The sequence below is a fragment of the Colletotrichum scovillei genome (assembly GCF_011075155.1).
Source record: "Colletotrichum scovillei strain TJNH1 chromosome Unknown Contig00008, whole genome shotgun sequence".
Lineage (NCBI taxonomy): Eukaryota > Fungi > Ascomycota > Sordariomycetes > Glomerellales > Glomerellaceae > Colletotrichum > Colletotrichum scovillei.
Genome location: NW_023336266.1, coordinates 1,101,417 through 1,119,361, shown reverse-complemented (window position 1 = coordinate 1,119,361; position 17,945 = coordinate 1,101,417). Strand labels below are relative to the sequence as shown.

Genomic DNA, 17,945 nt, shown 5'->3' with positions numbered 1-17,945 from the left:
CACCTACCTGCACCTGCACATTGAAGGTAAACATCGTATGTACTTTTTACTCGGTTCCTACCTTACCTGAGGTGGGTGCCTACCTGGTATGAGAAATGAGGCAGACGGCAAGGACGATGGAAGAGGACCAAGAGGGAAAGAGCACCAGTGCACGGAACAAGGGTCCTTCGTTCCTTCCCTCCTGCATCTGCAAGTGACGAACCTTTTTTCCTTCGAGGTTCAGTGCCCGAGTGCTGAGGTAATTAACACTGGAAGCAAGGTATCTTTCAGTGCTTTCCTATCGCCATCTCGAGTCCGTGACAGTCATCTTCTGTTCCCGTCATTTTCTCGACATTTCTATCATATTCGCCCAGACCTACTGGCTTCTTGCCGCTGCACGCTCTATGCCCTTTTCGCTGCCTCTTTGATCATTTTGTTTCGTTTCGTTTCTTATTCCACTACCGGGCCAATATGATCGATTCCCCCCCAACGACCTTCCGATCCTTCATCGCGCATCGTCACCCTATCTTCGTCACCTAAACACGAAAACAGGATAAACCAACCTCAGTACCAGCTCCTCAGTGGTCCCCCAATTTCCCTTTGGCTCTCGAGCCGTCGTCCATGCTCGACTTCTCGAGAGCCAATCACTTCCGCCGCTTCGAGGCTGAATTCGGACCCTCTTCCGTTAGTCACCAGAGTCTTTCTGTGTAACACAGTGACCTTCCTTGTCAGTATCGAGCAGGTTTGCTTGTCATCTGTCGGCGGGGGAGAGCGACATCCACCAGCCACTCCTGCCATCTATCAAACCCATCACGGCCGTTACGTCTTGTATCTCGTCGCAAACAGCCTAGACGCCACCCGCCAGAGGTCGATCCCGACAAGATGCGAGACGCATGACATGAGATAGCCTCAACTCAAAGAAAAACCTCACGAGTCTCTGGTACTGATACCTACGTCGCATCATAGCTCTGTTCTACCATGTCGCCATGTATTGGGCACCGAATAAGCCTTTTCTTAAACGATTACGCACTTCATTCGCCGTGAAGCAACGCCATGCACGACATCTGGCGAGCCTTTCAGACACGTTGAGAGTTGCACCCCCGGATTCAGGCATACTTCGGGCAGCTTGACCCAGTCACGAATTGTGCCAGTCCGCACCTAGTTTGATATGATGCCGCTGTGATCGGCCTCCTCATCCCGGCTCTCTCCACCATCACGGAAGCTTGGACTTAACGCCGTCAAATATTGACAGCAGCACCCTGTGCAACCTTTCTCGCTTGCATGCAACCGGGCTCGAGCGTCGTCTTCAACACTGGCTGTCACTTTTTCCACTGCCTCGTGCCTGTTGATCCCGCAGACACGACTCGCACTGTCGTCAGAGCGCAAAGTCGTGGCAGATAATTGGCGCATTGCATGGCCAGGGCAACACGACGAACGATTTCGAGGCCGACCTGGCAGCCGCGCTACTTCTGTTACCTGTAACCCTCTGAGGGCATCACCGAAAAGATCGCCGCCGCTAATGCGAACACACAAAACTTGTCAACATCAGATGAGTGTCCTCATTGCAGCCACAATGACCGCAGGGTGCTGCATCGAGCCAATAAACCAGCACTATGAGGGTGCAAGCAGGCCAGTTGAAGGAAGCTTTGCATCCTCTTACACAATGCCCTACTTCCAGGCTTTCCCGTATCATTACAAAGTACGGATATCAAGGCCGAGTGGACGATTCTTTGTTGTCTCCAACTTGGCAACACCAAGTTGACCCAGAGAAAATCCACCGGGATGCCACCCTGGCATCGGAAGCGTCCCATTTCTGTCAACGTCCCAACACGCAATTTACCCTCCGGCGCTGCTTTTCCCCGACTGGATTTCAAGAATTGGGCCCTCGGCAGCGTCTCCATATCAAATCTTCCCTCAGCTCCGCTTCCTAGCTGGGACGTTGTCATAAACCTTCATTGCTGAATGCAGTCACGAAGCTTCCTCCTAGTTGACAGCCCAGCCACCAATGGCTTGAATTTCTTGACGAGACGAGACTACGGCCGCGAAACGTCCCGGCCCAGGGTCCAGACTTCAGATCCAAGAGCTTGATCGGCTTGAATGAAAAAAAACCGCCCCTTTCTCTAGTCAGAGATCCTTGCCCAGAGGAGTCCCTGGATTTTTAGTCCTATGTCGGAACGGGCACAGCCAACCGCTCTTGTCACAGAAATCTCTCAGTTTTTTGCTTTTAAACGTCTATTCGACTAGGCTGGAAGCCACCCCGCTCGCAGATCGGCCCGTGACACCAGCGACCTTGAGCCACGAAGCCATATTCATGTTGCGAATGCGGGTCTAGGGAGGACTTCCAAACGCAAGGGGCAGACCAGCTTGACCAGCGTCTTGCGCAAGGGGGGTTCGTCAACAGTAATGGGAAAAAACGCCTAGAACAGGTGTCGCTAAGCAACTTCTGCTCGCAAAGCCCGATTGGAAGACTCTTCAAGAACTGGAAACTCTTCGGCTGACCGGGATGCCGCAGCTTGATGCCAATGCCCGAGCTCGTCTTCAACAGGGACGTACCTACCTTTGTCGGAGCCGCTCTTCGGTCGCGGCTCGACAGCCCGTGCCTACCGCAACCTCATGTGACACAAACGACGTCGTGTCCTTCCTCTAGGATACGATGCAGAGCTGACAGATGCTGGCAAGCTGGGTCGTCGCCTCACTCCTACCGTCATACCCGCTTTCGAGACTCAAGTCAGTTTAAAATGGAAGCGGTCTAGTCACATTGGTGGTCCCAGGTCATCGTCGACCACACGATGGGCAGTTCTTTTGGCATAACTTCACCCAATCCTGGCTCTGACCTCTCATCAATGGACGATTTTCCGATGGATTTTCATCAGCAGCTTTACCATTTCCGGGATTCTCATTCGATCACAGGGCAGACCCGCTCCAGTACGGGAACATCGTACTGATGACTGAGACAAACCCTCCGGACGCCGCACTCACGCTTCCGGATGCAAGTCGACGGTCGCCAAAGCATCTTAGGTAGTCCGACCTGAGAGGGGCAAGCTCATCCAATTGACCGTCGTCAGTGGGAAGACACCAGAAATCATGAGGGCTGGTGATTGGCCATGGCGGCGTCAGCCAATACACAAGTACTAGTAATGGCGGTGCCGTCAAGCGAAGATACGCCACAGTCTCGATTGTTTGCTTTTCCGACTTCGGTGTGGACACCGCCTCTGCCACCTCCCTCACAGGTCAAGTGATTTAGCCAGTTCGTGAGCCACCCAATGGCGCCGATTTTGGGTGAGCCCTTCGTAAGCTGTCGACAAGAGGCAAAGCAGGTGTAAAAGTGCTGCAAATTACTTCAGGAAAGAGACCCATGGCACACTTTACACAGCGGCTAACAACATGATGTTCTCTGAGGTATCGCGTGGCGAAAGTCACCGCGGCTGTTCTGTTGTGCATCCGATAAAGATGAGGTTTCCAATACCTACCTACTGCTAGACTTGAGACCTGCATAGTAGGTGTTGCGCGAGGCAACCAGCATCTAGAGGAAAAAGCAATGACTCCGAGGCATGATAACTTGACCGTCGTGTCATGCAACTTTTCGGGCGTGGGCATTACTTACTTTTGTCCGCGACTCGCGAGTTCAAGTCGATATTTCCTGTCCACTGTATCCGTAATGTCGCTGCCAATCACTTGAAACGCGTACTGGCCCTGTCAATATTCTTCTCAATGACAGAAAAAGGAGTAAGGACTTCGTAGTAGTCAACGACAGCAACCCAGCTTGGCGGAGGTCGCCAGCCCAGTCTTGCAGCTGTTCATCGCCTTTCCTCCCGTTCAAGGTACTCAAAGAGTGCTTGCTCCTGGACCTGATGCGACGTTGGTCCCAAAGCAGTTGGCATTGCGCTCTACATAATCAGATCATCTGCCGTCAATTATTGCATATGGTTCACGGATGGATCGACAGGTTTACAAGACTGCGATACGGCTAAGCATCAATGTCATATCACCAAATACAACTGTCTATCCAGGCAAGCCAGGCTCCATGAGCTTCTATCCCGCGTGACAGGCATTACAAATTCTTCAGCTCGTCTCCTCTTCGGCTTACACAAAATACCACCACGATTTCGGTCGTCCAAGGTTTTTCGGGTCCTTGCGGGCGGCCGTAACATATAGTAGTCGTACTGTGTGTCCAGAGCACATTGGCTGTTCTCGTATCACGGAGGATGAGCCTAGTAGGTTCTTCCCACACTTTCGCTAACCCGATCTCTTGTCATATCTTGCCGAGTTAACTATGAACGGCTAGATTTCCCCATTCAATCGCAGATGTCGCCAGTCGTGGTAAGTGCATCATCGGGCCATCAGACAGCCACACCCTCCCGAGCCAGCCACACGATCTCATCGCCAATCACTACCGAAGGCACATCACCGTTCTCGGCACCTTTCGACACTCTGTGACGCACGGGTAGCAGCGATCTCGGGCCATCGCTTTTGATTTGAAATGGCAATATCGGAAGCAACCCACCTCCAACCCTGAAAGCCACGAGCTTTGCTGCGGCCACCCGCTCTCGTCGATTGTCTATCGGCCAAGCCCCCAGAAGAGAGACATTAAACGTGTTTCTCCTAAGCTTATTAGCAGGAAAACGATTCCTCGCAAAAGCAAAAACCATAGCAGGATGTGTATGTACCTACCAGCCTTCGAGTCAGAAAGTCGCCTCTCCGTGCTGGATGACGACGAAGGCTTATGTCGGTGGCGGCAGGCCTCCATCACCACGCAGAGCTGGCGATGCAAGGGGTGCAGCAAGCTCTCGCCTACATCACAACGTGGGATCACGACCGGGGTCCGGGGACGTTCCGGTCCAGATACCCTCATGCTCGAGGAGATGTTGCTCCAGAATTGAACACCGGCGAGACCGGCTTCCCCGTCGTGCAGCTTCCGGGAATGCATGGCGGCGCGGCCCCTCCCAATGGTGTCCATCTGCTTGCAGACATTTGCAGCAGCAAGACCTACACACCGTCGGTGCAGGTACGCTGCGGCCGATGTGGCCGGGGATACTGGGCGTCTGCTTCCGACTGTGGTAGGTAGTCGGCCCTGGAGTCTGGGCCCTCTCGCTGTCGACTTAGTGCTCTTCCCGTCGAAGCCTTTCCGGAATCTTCCATCGCCTGGCGGAGGTTCACGGACGTACGTCTCTTGGAGCACGACGGCCGTACTAACAAGCCACAGGCTATTCCCGTCGCCTAGTCGAAAAGCAACCTGACTAATATCTCGATTCTTGACGGACGGGAGTCCCCATCCGGCATATAAACAATCAAAGGTAGCCAAGATCTCGAGATCTAGAACGTCAAGTCGAGCCTACGAGGTTGCTGCCGGAAAAAAAGGTAATCTCCATTCTTGGTATCACAGAGGTAGACGTGCTCCAAGCGGATCTCGTATCCACGTTCTCTCACTCGTGGAACCGACAAGCCGGGACGGCTAGCATTGGCTCGTAAGCAACGACCTCGAGAAGCTTCGACACGCGAACACGCGACGTGTGACACCAACTGAACAGAAAAATGTCTTCATCTCCACGCGGGTTCCAGCCCCAGACAAACGCAAAACCATTGATCCATCGCTTTCCTCTTCCACATGGGGGGAGTGCGTAGTCGACAACCGAAGCGACCCAAGCTGAGACAAAAAATGGAAAAGTTTGTGCAGTGGCAACCGTTCCAACGGGCGCGTGCTCTGGGATGGAGTGAGTAGGTCAGTAAGAGAGACAATGTAATCTTGCGCGAATGCTGTGACAGGGAGGCAGGTGAGAGAAAGTTGTGGAAATGAGAGTGACAACGTTTCAATATACCCCCGGTGCCCCCGGCGCCGTGGCCGTTGATAGCGAGTTACGCAGGGAGAGAAAGCTTTAGATGACGGGATATATGCAAAGGGATGATATATCCGATTTAAATCCTGGAAACCACGTTTGAACGGTTGGACCTCCTTGTCTTGCCATACAGAAGAAGATCGTTTTGTTTTTCCTTTCCCTTTCCCACGTTTTATTGTTGAACTTGCATGAACTATCGAGCGTTGTGCTGTGCTCGGCGGGGACTCGGGAAGGGAGTGGAAGGGATGGGGAAGAAGGAGTCGTCTGTCTCTCATATCTTTAAGCGATACGGACCATGGATTTCACCATTTGCTAGTATGGTCTTGCTTGATAACCGACGTTTCGTTTCGTCGTGGGAAGCTATTTGTTCAGGCGTGCCAGGTAGAGCATTCTGGTGTCTGACTGACGCCCGAGGCGAGCGGACTCTTGGCCATTACGCTGGCGGTTGACTCACGTATCTTGACGGCGTGTTTCGACTTTGTACTTAGCATACGTTTAGAACTTGTGACGAGATATAAAGACCATGTTGGTGTCTTGATGTTAGTGCTGTGTGAGTATCGTTCCAGAAGTAGCGGGAGTACACCGTGGGTCCATACTCGATAACAGAGCTTCCGTCAACCATGTGAATCGAGGATATATCTACTATGGATGGTAGTCATCTTGGAGATGTCGAGATGAGGAGATATGTTAAAGGCTGACTTCCTAGGTAGACATACTCTGCCCTCGGTGATGTTGCTCCTACATTGCTTTTGTACGGTCGAATAGGTATGATGAAGTGAGTCTGGCTGATTTGCTTTGATTCTTCTGACCTTTTTATGGAAGGATTAGAAGTGAAATGATCTTTACTTCTCTTCTCTCCGCGAAGCTCCCTTCTTCCTTCCAGTGGCCAAGCTTTACGTCGACGAATACAAGTCATCTTTCACTCTCAATTCCATGACAGCGGAGTCAGCGCAGAATAGGTCAGTCACACTGACGTGGGAAACGAATCAAACTCCCTGCCATGGATCCTTGGGACCTCAACGAGGAAAGACAAGCTAAGAACAGTAGCATAGTCGTCGAGCTCTATTGTTCCTGGGGGATTCTGTTGTTAGGTTCGAGTGTGGCAATACCATACCAATCTTAAGGAGCCTCATTCTAGTGGTAGACAGGATCTCCAATGTCTTTGGGATAAGCCAAAATGAGGTTGTTAACATGAGTGTATCTAACAACGACTCGATATAACGTGCGAAACACTCGGCACATCTTCATTTCTCCATTACTTGCTCTCATACTGCCTGTCAACGTCTTGTTCTTGGGTGTTTCATGCGGAACCTGACCAGTCGAACTTGTTACTCATCTCTAAGTGGCCCGAGGAAATATCTAGACCAGCTATGAGATATGTCTCTTTTCATTAGTGTCTCGGAAATGATCATTGAAGACTTTCTGATGCTATCTAGCTACCATTGCGCACCCCCAGTTCGAAGAACTACTCAGCGCCCTCGATTACTTCGGACCAAGCACTTGAGTAAACGACTACAAGGCGGTTCACAATGTGAAAGTTTGGTCCTAAACTTCTCGTTTGAATCTTCTTCTGTCTGTCTAACTCATCTGTCGATTCGCGTCCAGCATGTAGACTATAGCTTTTCGAGAAAGATCCGTTTCCTTCCATATCTTTGGTCTCATCTCACACCAGCCGAACGCTGGCGTCTCATACTATCCACCCAGATACTTGCTAACCGCGGCAGAAATACCAAGCCCAATGGCATTGTAAAAGTGGTAAAGACTGGTATCTGTTCGTCACAAGGTCCTAGACATTGATAAGAACCTTCTCCCCAAGACTCTTGCACGAAACCTTGTGGATCTTCCGATGGGCCCTCTGGCAGTCCTTTGGGAACATCAGCTTTAGTTTTCCAACAAACCCATGGAGAACTTACGATGCCGCAGTACCAGGCGGCTTGGCAATGGCCGCATTTCTTCAAGTTGATTCCATGGTCTGCGCGAATCCTGCCGCAATGGAAGCAGCTAAGCCCAAGTTGTCAGCTGATGCCTCGTACGGACAATCTGGCTAGACTTGCCTTGGCTCGTGGAAGTCTCGAGGCGTTCCCGGCTGGTAGTTGTCAAGTGCAGCAAGGAACTGCGCCTTTCCGGGATCACGGAAGCCAAAGTCCACAATCGGCATGGCAAAGCGATACTGGCAGGGTATCTTGGGAACGAGGTCACGTAGATGCTGAAAGTCGTCGGCCTTGATCTTGGCTCCAGCACGCATCATCAAAGCGCCGACCACGATGGTCCGATACTGACCTTGATACTCGTGCTCGAGGGCTCGATACTTCTTGAAGAGCTCGTCACCGACTCCAGAGTCAAGCCGTCCTCGGATTTCTGTGACGAGACCGCGTAGGACTTGTGCGTGTTCCTCTGTTTTATAGAACTCTCTCGCTTCCATAGGAGCCAGCATGTCGGACTGATTGATCATGAGAGGGAGATTGAGCTGCTCAGGACCATCGCCGAAAGTTTCTCTGATTGCGGCGGCGATGTCAAGATCCTCGTCGCCCTCGAAAAGACCTGGCGTGTCACTAATTAGCAGAGTACAACAAAGGGAAGGGCAGGGCATCATACGGAATCCCCAACGACCCATGTTGCTGATGTGAAGGTCTTTTAGGAAGGACCTGTGTACCGACGGTTTGAGATCGTGAAGGCGAGTAGACCGTTGTATGTAATGATTCAGGTACGAGAAGGTGCTCGAAGACAAGAAATGATGAGGTGGTAGCGGAGGGGAATAGAGTGAAGATGGAAACAGAGTGAAGATGGAAAAGTCTGGGACGACGTGGGAGAGTTGAAGTAGGCAGGTAGGGAGGTACCTCATGTAGACGACGGGATCATGCACCTGCCGTTTGCAAGGAAGGCAAGGGCAACGACCGCTCTTTCACCAAACATCTAGCTAGGAAGGGACAAATGTTACTCTGAAGTAATCGCATGAAGTAAGCATCAACACGTAGAGAAGACCAAAAAGAGTTCACCCCCCCGGTGCTGAACTGGGGGCTACATCTCTTGGTGCTCATGCTGGGAAATTTTGGGTGCTTATGCTGGGATTCGAACTCGGTACTCGTGTGCGCTGAGCCTGTCGTCGAGTAGGCTGGTTGGTGTAGAATTTAATTGTTGACCATTAACCACTCCACCACCCAGCCAGTTTGACCTGACCCGTCGACCTAGACGGGCGCCTGCTGGCTGGTGACAGGAATGGACTTGGGAGGGTATATATGGGCTTCCTGGGTATTCAGGTGGAAGGCACAGTCAATATTCACCCGCTACTTCCAACCCGGACTACCTACCTTACCTTGCCTACCTTACCTTATCCGAACTTAGATAGACGCACTCTCATGGCCCTCTCGCAAAGGTTGCGTCAGGGGCAATATCTCGTAGCATGTGTAGGAATGAGAATGCAAATTATTGGGCTTTAAGGCTTGTTGAGAGCAAATATAGTCTTGTTTACGTTCCAGTATCCCATTGATCATGTGCGGTGTTTGATCTCTGTACACGGATCTGCATGTATTTGAGGATATGCCATCAAACAAACGGATGCTCCGAGAAGGGAAACCCATCTGCAGTGTGCCGATGAACATACCGTGCCCGTAAGGTAGATTGCGATCCCGCTTTTAAGTGCCCCCGAATTTCCATCGATTTCTTCTAAGTCTGTTCGGATATGCTTAACGCCACCCCCGACAGTTGTGCCAGATGGGAGGTGTTGATAGGCTGTTTATGTTCAGCCAGCAATTGACTAAGTATCTAACCGTCCGAGAAGCACACAGATCATCAAGACGCCATTCTGCAATCAGGAATCACATCAAAATCAACATGAAGAACCAAGTTAGCGGTTGGGGGGATGGTAATGAGGTGGTACGTTGTGGTGAATATTGTGCTGCCTAGGTATTGATATCACAGCAATCGCCGGTTACCTATGCTCCTCCTCGAAAAGACTTGAAGAACTGTCGAATGAATCCATGCTGCCCATTTCTTTCCGCAAATCCAACGAGTATAGGTTGGCAAGTTGACCTATGACTTGTTCAGGGGTAGAGAGGAGGCCGATTAACAACGTGCCTGTTCTGCCCGATTTCTTTTTTGTTCGTAATCTTGACATTCATCCCCAAACGCCAATGGTATCCGTGAACCATCCTCCAACTACAAAGCATGCGAGGTATCGATATCTTTATCCGTAGTCTATCTTCGCGGGGGAGGGTTGAAGCCCGGGGCTCCGCCAGGAGGGCCGGGGTTGAAACCAGGAGGAGGGAAGGGGGCGTTTTGAGGGAAGCCCGGGGGCGGGAAGGCACCGGGGAAGCCCGGGGGAGGAGCTGTAAAGCGTGAGAAGCGCATTCGCGGGTCAGAGGGGTATGTGTACTCACCACCACGTCCACCGAAAGGCGGGGCACCGGGGAAGCCAGGGAATCCGGGAGGAGCACCACCTCCAACACCAGCAGCAGGGCCCTATGTCAAAAGTCAGCGTCCGAAGCTCATGAACGGAGATTGGTGAGGTACTAACGGCCAGTGACGGGGGAGCCGGGGCGGCGCCGCGGCCGGCGGGACGCGCAACACCAGGACCAGCGGTGAGACCGGCCGAAATTCCGCCAGGCGCGCTCTTTCCGAGTCGTGCACTGGGGTCTGCGGGCGGCTCTGATTCGACTGAAAGGGAGACAATGTGTGCGCCGCGCACAATCGTCAAGCCGAGGGTTCGCTTCTCCTCCTTCTCGATCGTTTGGCCGGAGCTGGAGCTAGCGCCAGGGGCGGCAGGCTTGTTCTGTCTAATCTTGACGCGTCTGAACTCTTCGGTATCGGCGAGGACGAGGTTCATGTGCTGTACATCATGTCAGCATGGCTGTAGAGACGCGATTGAGGGTAGACTTGGGTTGCGCACCTTGTCAAATGCAAGCATCTGTCCGGTCATCTGGCGGCCATCGTTTAAGGTAACCCTCATGCGGTAGTTGATCTATTAAGTCGCGTCAGTCAGTTCTCTGTGCAGTCGTCGAAGTCGATCGTCGGGTCAATCTCGAGGAAAAGTACGTACGTAACCGGCCTAGAGATGAATTACTTCGTGTCAGCCTGTATTGTCAACCTTGAAACTTTGAGAGAAAGATCAGGAATTGCTCACCATCTTGCCCTGTTTGTTCGACATCTTGACTGATGCCTGTGTGAGTAGCTACTTTCGTAGCTGCTCTAAGTCTTCAAAAAATTGATGCTATGCTTGTTGCGAAGCCTGAGAGACTTCAAGGCGACGTTTGATGCTTGCGATAGGCAGAGCTTCAGCAGTCAGAGGATATGGAGACAAATTTCGGGAGGCTGAGGGAACCTTGGAAGGCTGAGGCCAAACGACGGGACCCTCCATGCTCTGCATCGGTACGTAGCTTGATGTGGCTTATGGAATGGAAGCATCCACTCAGGCTTCTGTGGCTCATCATTGTGGCTGAAGACGTGGGCAAGCGCGCCGCTTCCAAGTGGGTCGTCACCCACCTTCCTTGCAAGGGCTCGCAAACCCCCCAAAACACAAAGTCTTTTTTTGCCAATTGGCGCCGAACTTTTTCCCACTTTGACAATCGACAATCGACACCAAACGCCCAGCCAGCCGTACCGCAGTACTAACCGCCAAAATGTCGTCCGAGAAGGCCCAGAACCCCATGCGCGAGCTTCACATCCAGAAGCTCGTCCTCAACATCTCCGTCGGCGAGTCTGGTGACAGACTGACCCGTGCCGCCAAGGTTTTGGAGCAGCTGTCCGGTCAAACCCCCGTCTACAGTACGGCATCACCAAAAATTCCCACGACAAGAAACGATGGACTAACAGTACCCGACAGGCAAGGCCCGCTACACCGTCCGTACCTTCGGTATCCGCCGTAACGAAAAGATTGCTGTCCACGTCACCGTCCGTGGCCCCAAGGTACGACAATTTTGGCGAGATTCGAAACTGCGCAGGAAGGATGGTGAGCTGACTTGATGATGACAGGCTGAGGAGATTCTCGAGCGTGGCCTCAAGGTCAAGGAGTACGAGCTCCGCAAGCGCAACTTCTCCGAGACCGGCAACTTCGGATTCGGTATCTCTGAGCACATTGATCTCGGTATCAAGTACGACCCCTCCATCGGTATCTACGGCATGGACTTCTACGTCTGCATGACCCGCAAGGGCGAGCGCGTCGGCACCCGCCGCCGCTGCAAGGGCCGCATCGGCTCTGGCCACCGCATCAAGCGTGACGAGACCGTCAAGTGGTTCAAGTCTCGCTTCGATGGCATTGTCCGATAAATGCTTTCATTTCCTGCGACGAACGAAAAAAGACACTGGGACGGCTTGGGTTAACGGTTGGCGAAAAATGGGAAACTGGCTTACAAGGCATGTACTTTCCAGCAGTTGTTCATACAACATGCTTGACTTGAGCAAAAATTCAGTCAAGCCGCGGCCTCAGAGACCGACCGGCGTCATGCCGGCTTACAACACAAGTTCCTTCTTACCGTGATGCTGCTCATGATTCTGTTTGGTGACGATGGCCCTCGATATGGGAGCGGCCTAGGCGTTGGTGGTTTAGCTAGTCTATTTTAGTCCAAATAAGCTACAATACTGTACTCACGGCTCAAGTCTCCCATCGCGTGAAGTGGTAAGCCGATTTTCCTTGCCAAGATTTGGCCTCGCCTCTTGTGGCTGCACGTGACCAATGTCGCATTGAGATTCGATTTTGGCCTCAAGGCTCAACGGCGGGTAAGACTAAGAGGCTGACGGCAGAAATGCGACTCGGATTTCACATTGCTCCGAGGCGGTCAGGCTCGGTGTTCCCGGCCGGACGGAGACACCAAAGTCCCACAGCTTCAGTACGCCTTCCGGCTATGTGCACTGTGTCCTGTGCCTCTGGTCTCTCAATGAGTGCGTGGAAGTCGGAGAGGTTGGCATTCCTCGAGAGAGTGGAATGGCACGGTGGAGAGCTCTGCACCCAAAATGCCGGGGAAGGGGGGGACAACACCGGGAAGCTACCTGGACTAAGAGAACAGCGCATGCATGCAGATTTGAGAATAGGTAAGGTCAAGGGATAATTGAAGCTATCATGATACCTAGAGAAATACCGGGGCGCGATGAATGAAAAGTCCCGGTATCGCAATGGATGGTGACAGCTATTGTATCGCAAACTCAATGGGTGCGGCAGAAAGCCAGACTGGCACCAATTTTTATTTTTTATTTTTTTTCTCAGTCGGGCCCAGTCCCCCTTCCTTTCGGTTGAGATTAGATCGTCCTTCCCAGCGCGTTAAAGACCTGTCAATGCCAGAGCGTCTTTTCCCCCTGTCTTATGTAAGTCAGGCATTTCACGGGGTTACGGGGCCACGACGGGCACGTATGCGGTGGTCGGAAATTGTTAGGGAGATCTCGGGTTGGACTGAGGCAAAACTCGACGACCCACCGTGATTGGCCGGCCAGCACAGCTTCGGCTCCACTGCTTCCTCACTCTCTTTTCCCTCCACTGGGCTTCTTCCAAAAAAGACTCGATTTGCACTCCTTCAAAGGCACCTTCATCAACCCCAATCTCCCCTCCACTCAATTGCATCTATTGCAATTGATTCTCCTTCGATCTAGACAGTGTCCAAGATCTTCTAATATGTTCCGCAACGCCCTCCGCCAGTCGACGCGCGCCGTCGGCGCCGTCTCTGCTGCCGGCAGAGTCGCCGCCGTAAGTCCACACCTTCCGTCAACCTCCCCATTCCCGAGCCGACGTCAATTCCATCCAAAAACATCAGCAATCGATTCCGCGATATCCAATTAGGTCCCTCCGAGCTTTTTTGACCTCGCGGGAGTCGCGTTGCTGGCGTGGAAGAGCTTTTCATCGAGCTCCCTTGGGGGATGCGTTGCTGTTTTGGGGCGGGAGCCGCCCATAACATTTTCGGCCGTTCGGCTAACCTGTTTTTTCACCCTCAGGCCCGAAATGCCGCACCCGCCGTCTTCAACATGCAGACTCGCACATACGCCGAGGCCAAGGCTTCCCCGACCGAGGTTTCTTCCATCCTCGAGCAGAGAATTCGTGGTGTCCAGGAGGAGGCTGGTCTCGCCGAGACCGGCCGCGTCCTGTCCGTCGGGTACGTTTAAGCGGAATCTCTCGGCATCGCGAGCCACCATCAGAAAAGCTTCAATGCATCATCGGACTGCACGAGGAGCTCGCATGTCAACTCATCGGCACCAAGAAAAAGTTTTTTGCTAACGGCGAGGGAACAACAGTGATGGTATCGCCCGTGTTCACGGCATGGCCAACGTCCAGGCTGAGGAGCTTGTCGAGTACGTTAAGCGCCCTTTACTCACTTCGGGGATGCATCGCGTCTAACTCTTTCACCTATAGGTTCGCCTCCGGCGTCAAGGGCATGTGCATGAACCTCGAGGCCGGCCAGGTCGGTGTTGTGCTTTTCGGTTCTGACCGTTTGGTCAAGGAGGGCGAGACTGTCAAGCGTACCGGAGAGATTGTAGGTTCAACTTGCTTACTCGACCACGGTCAATGTTTATTAACAACACTCTAGGTCGATGTTCCCGTCGGTCCCGAGCTTCTCGGCCGTGTCATCGACGCTCTCGGTAACCCCATTGACGGCAAGGGCCCCCTTAACGCCAAGGAGAAGCGCCGTGCTCAGCTCAAGGCTCCCGGCATTCTGCCTCGCAAGTCCGTCAACCAGCCGGTCCAGACTGGTCTTAAGTCCATCGACGCCATGGTTCCCATTGGCCGTGGTCAGCGTGAGTTGATCATTGGTGACCGTCAGACCGGAAAGACTGCCGTCGCCCTCGACGCCATCCTTAACCAGAAGCGTTGGAACAACTCCAACGACGAGACCAAGAAGCTTTACTGCGTCTACGTCGCCGTCGGTCAGAAGCGTTCCACCGTCGCCCAGCTCGTCAAGACCCTTGAGGAGAACGACGCCATGAAGTACTCCATCGTCGTCGCTGCCACCGCCTCCGAGGCCGCTCCCCTTCAGTACATCGCTCCCTTCACCGGTGGTAAGTAAACACTCATGCAGTTTAGTCAAGATTTCAGAAGACATGAGACTAACATATCCCTCCAGCCTCCGTCGCTGAGTGGTTCCGTGACAACGGCAAGCACTCCCTCATCATCTACGACGATCTGTCCAAGCAGGCCGTTGCCTACCGTCAGATGTCCCTGCTGCTTCGTCGTCCCCCCGGACGTGAGGCCTACCCCGGTGACGTTTTCTACCTCCACTCTCGTCTTCTCGAGCGTGCCGCCAAGATGAACGACAAGCTTGGTGGTGGTTCCATGACTGCCCTTCCCGTCATTGAGACCCAGGGTGGTGATGTCTCCGCCTACATTCCCACCAACGTCATTTCCATTACCGACGGCCAGATCTTCTTGGAGTCCGAGCTCTTCTACAAGGGTATCCGTCCCGCCATTAACGTCGGTCTTTCCGTCTCTCGTGTCGGTTCCGCCGCCCAGCTTAAGGCCATGAAGCAAGTCGCTGGTTCCCTGAAGCTTTTCTTGGCTCAGTACCGTGAGGTCGCTGCCTTCGCCCAGTTCGGTTCCGATTTGGATGCCTCCACCAAGCAGACCCTCAGCAGAGGTGAACGCGTAAGTTGACAAAGCACCGGTACCTCCTTTCGTGACAAGTACTAACTAATACCTCTAAAGTTGACCGAGCTCCTCAAGCAGAAGCAGTACTCCCCCATGGCCGTCAACGAGATGGTTCCCCTCATCTTCGCTGGTGTCAACGGTCACCTTGACAACGTCCCCGTCGCCAAGATCCTCCAGTGGGAGGCTGACTTCCTGTCCCACCTCCGCACCAACGAGTCCGACCTGATTGCCACCATCGACAAGGAGGGTGCTCTCAGCAAGGACCTTGAGGCCCGCCTCAAGGACGTCATCACCACCTTCACCAAGAGCTTCCTGGGCTAAATTTTTAAGTCTCACCTGACATAATAAATGGTCCGACTGGGAGCGCTCGGGGTTGATGTAGCTGTCTATACCGAAGTTTTTGTTTGCCTAGAGGCGTGAGGAAATCTCGAGGGTTTTGCGCCGGTCCGAGGGAAGCACCAGGGGACGCGATATTTGGGGAAGGATCTCCAGTCGAACCACTTGTAAAATAGAGCTCAAGACTCAATTAACGCCCTCGATTCCTTTTGTCCTTTCATGAACTTGTTCCCAGTAATTTGTTTCGCCGTGATATGTTGTTTTCTGGGAGTTCGTACAGCAAAGCAGACGAGGCTCGGCTGCGAATCGTGAAATTTCAGTGCCTTTACTGTACTAACGGCGAGCTACCGCGTCGTTGACGTAGTCAGCTGCCGCTCACAAATCATCTTGCCGGACTCTCAGTAGGACTTGGAACGCGAGGAGGACGGCGGGCCGTTAAGAGCGCGCCGGATTCTGAGGACGGCCTCGGCCGCCTAGCGGGTCAACTCACAAAAAGTACGGGATGTCGGCAGGTGACATCATCTGGCTGTCAGAGCTCCCAACGTCAACTTAAGTTATTGCCCCTCGCACAACTACCCAAGTTCAACCGTACTCTGTGAATAATACAACCTCATAATGTCATCTGACCCTAGTACTCCGGACATGTCTGCGGCAACGAAAGATGTTCTCAGCCGGGTGCAGCGGATGATTCCGCCCATGTTGGAGAAGTTCCACAAAGGTGAATGATTCCATGGCCTCAAGTTCCAATGCGATTGTAGAAAAGTTGAAGCGGTTTCTCTTGCTTACACGTTGGTATCAGGACAATTGGGCCGCGTCGCTGTTCTCGGTGGCAGTGTCGATTACACGGGCGCGCCGTACTTTTCAGCCATGGCGAGTGCCAGGCTAGGATGCGATATGGTAAGTTCAGTCTTGTCCCAAACCAATCTCTCATGCCTTCCCCAGCTTCATCAGGGCAACGCGGGATACCTCATGATATACTGAGATGAGAACGGAAACCACAGTCCCACGTAATCTGCACTCCCGGCGCGGCTTCAGTGATTAAGACATACTCGCCAAACCTGATGGTCCACCCCCTCATGCGCCAGACCCCATCAGACGCGGCGGACGCCGCAGTAACGGACTCTGACAAGATCTCGGGTCCCATCATCGACATGCTTGCCCGCCTACACGTGCTCGTCATCGGGCCCGGACTCGGCCGCGACCCGCTGATGCAGGAGACCGTCGCGCGCGTCATCCGCGCCGCCCGCGAGCGCTCGATCCCGCTGGTCCTCGACGCCGACGCGCTGCTCGTCGTGCAAAAGGATCCCGGGCTGGTGAAGGGTTACGAGCTGGCTGTGTTGACCCCCAACGTCGTCGAGTTCTCGCGGCTGTGTAAGGCGCTGGAGGTCGATGAGGGGAAGGTGAAGACTGAGACCAGCGGCGATGGAGAGGAGAAGGAGACGGCCAAGGTCGAGGCACTGGCGAGGGCGTTGGAGGGGGTGACTATTGTGCAGAAGGGGGCCAAGGACTTCATTTCGAATGGGAGGGATACGTTGGTCGTTGATCTGCAGGGCGGGTTGAAGAGGAGCGGTGGACAGGGCGATACGCTTACGGGGTCGATAGCGACGTTTTTGGGATGGAGGCATGCGTATCTTGAGGGTTTGTGGGATAAGGGTGGTGAGGCAATCAAGGAGGATGAGTTGGTTAGGCTTGCTGCTTTTGGAGGGAGCGCTATCACGAGGGTAAGTCGGGTTATTGTTTGCTGAGATGATGGATGAATGAGTGGCTGACTGATTGCTTATAGGAATGTTCGAGACGTGCTTTCCTGAAGAAGGGCCGCAGCTTGCAGGCGAGCGACTTGACTGATGAGGTCCACGGTGCCTTCATGACGCTGTTTGGTGAGGTGGATGGCAACGCCGGCGCCACCAAGCTGTGATGGAAGAGGATGTCTACGGAATCATATAGTCGTAGTACTGTAGACGAAGATAATGCCATGCAGTAAACAATATCGATCGTCAGCTTCCTTCTTTGAACAGCTGCTCCAGATATCGCCATGTGCTCGACCCCCACAAGTTGTTGAGTCAAATGGAAGCTGCCTGAGCAATCAGATCTGTGGGAAGGAAGGCATCGAAGGGGTCAAGGAGGGAAAAAAGCAAAAGCTCGGGTGCGCAGTCCGTAAATCGAACTGGGCCCCTACGAAATCCTCCATCCGTTGACTTCTCGAGATTTCATACCAAGTTCTTTACTAACGGACCAGG

The 17,945-nt window shown here is 53.1% G+C and overlaps 6 protein-coding genes across 6 annotated transcripts; 4 read left to right on the top strand and 2 right to left on the bottom strand.

Moving 5' to 3' along the window:
* Positions 1 to 4,904: 4,904 nt before the first annotated feature.
* HER10_EVM0005971 (uncharacterized protein) lies at positions 4,905 to 6,325 on the top strand (the record flags this gene model as incomplete). Its single annotated transcript, XM_035475569.1, has 1 exon — positions 4,905 to 6,325. The coding sequence occupies one exon, from the start codon at positions 4,905 to 4,907 to the stop codon at positions 5,214 to 5,216; it is 312 nt and encodes a 103-aa protein (XP_035330701.1). The 3' UTR covers positions 5,217 to 6,325.
* Positions 6,326 to 7,599: 1,274 nt separating this feature from the next.
* On the bottom strand, positions 7,600 to 8,427 carry HER10_EVM0011703 (uncharacterized protein; the record flags this gene model as incomplete). The annotated part of the gene is made up of 4 exons (XM_035481126.1): positions 7,600 to 7,677; positions 7,727 to 7,814; positions 7,868 to 8,354; positions 8,409 to 8,427. 4 exons carry the CDS (start codon positions 8,425 to 8,427, stop codon positions 7,600 to 7,602), a joined length of 672 nt encoding a protein of 223 aa, XP_035331014.1.
* Positions 8,428 to 9,685: 1,258 nt separating this feature from the next.
* Positions 9,686 to 11,254, bottom strand: HER10_EVM0008311 (LSM domain-containing protein). The gene is made up of 6 exons (XM_035477838.1): positions 10,933 to 11,254; positions 10,849 to 10,857; positions 10,699 to 10,770; positions 10,327 to 10,638; positions 10,190 to 10,271; positions 9,686 to 10,138 (listed from the first exon to the last, which is right to left on the bottom strand). The coding sequence occupies exons 1-6, from the start codon at positions 10,954 to 10,956 to the stop codon at positions 10,008 to 10,010; spliced, it is 630 nt and encodes a 209-aa protein (XP_035330835.1). The 5' UTR covers positions 10,957 to 11,254; the 3' UTR covers positions 9,686 to 10,007.
* A 10-nt stretch (positions 11,255 to 11,264) lies between these two features.
* Positions 11,265 to 12,379, top strand: HER10_EVM0006096 (ribosomal L5P family protein). The gene is made up of 3 exons (XM_035475691.1): positions 11,265 to 11,573; positions 11,632 to 11,714; positions 11,781 to 12,379. The coding sequence occupies exons 1-3, from the start codon at positions 11,429 to 11,431 to the stop codon at positions 12,072 to 12,074; spliced, it is 522 nt and encodes a 173-aa protein (XP_035330708.1). The 5' UTR covers positions 11,265 to 11,428; the 3' UTR covers positions 12,075 to 12,379.
* An 899-nt stretch (positions 12,380 to 13,278) lies between these two features.
* HER10_EVM0005172 (ATP synthase subunit alpha) lies at positions 13,279 to 15,927 on the top strand. Its single transcript, XM_035474795.1, has 7 exons — positions 13,279 to 13,482; positions 13,728 to 13,885; positions 14,025 to 14,081; positions 14,143 to 14,263; positions 14,318 to 14,786; positions 14,852 to 15,369; positions 15,430 to 15,927. The coding sequence occupies exons 1-7, from the start codon at positions 13,411 to 13,413 to the stop codon at positions 15,691 to 15,693; spliced, it is 1,659 nt and encodes a 552-aa protein (XP_035330647.1). The 5' UTR covers positions 13,279 to 13,410; the 3' UTR covers positions 15,694 to 15,927.
* Positions 15,928 to 16,251: 324 nt separating this feature from the next.
* HER10_EVM0002359 (carbohydrate kinase) lies at positions 16,252 to 17,757 on the top strand. Its single transcript, XM_035472074.1, has 4 exons — positions 16,252 to 16,426; positions 16,508 to 16,605; positions 16,710 to 17,429; positions 17,492 to 17,757. Exons 1-4 carry the CDS (start codon positions 16,324 to 16,326, stop codon positions 17,621 to 17,623), a joined length of 1,053 nt encoding a protein of 350 aa, XP_035330481.1. The 5' UTR covers positions 16,252 to 16,323; the 3' UTR covers positions 17,624 to 17,757.
* Positions 17,758 to 17,945: the final 188 nt, after the last annotated feature.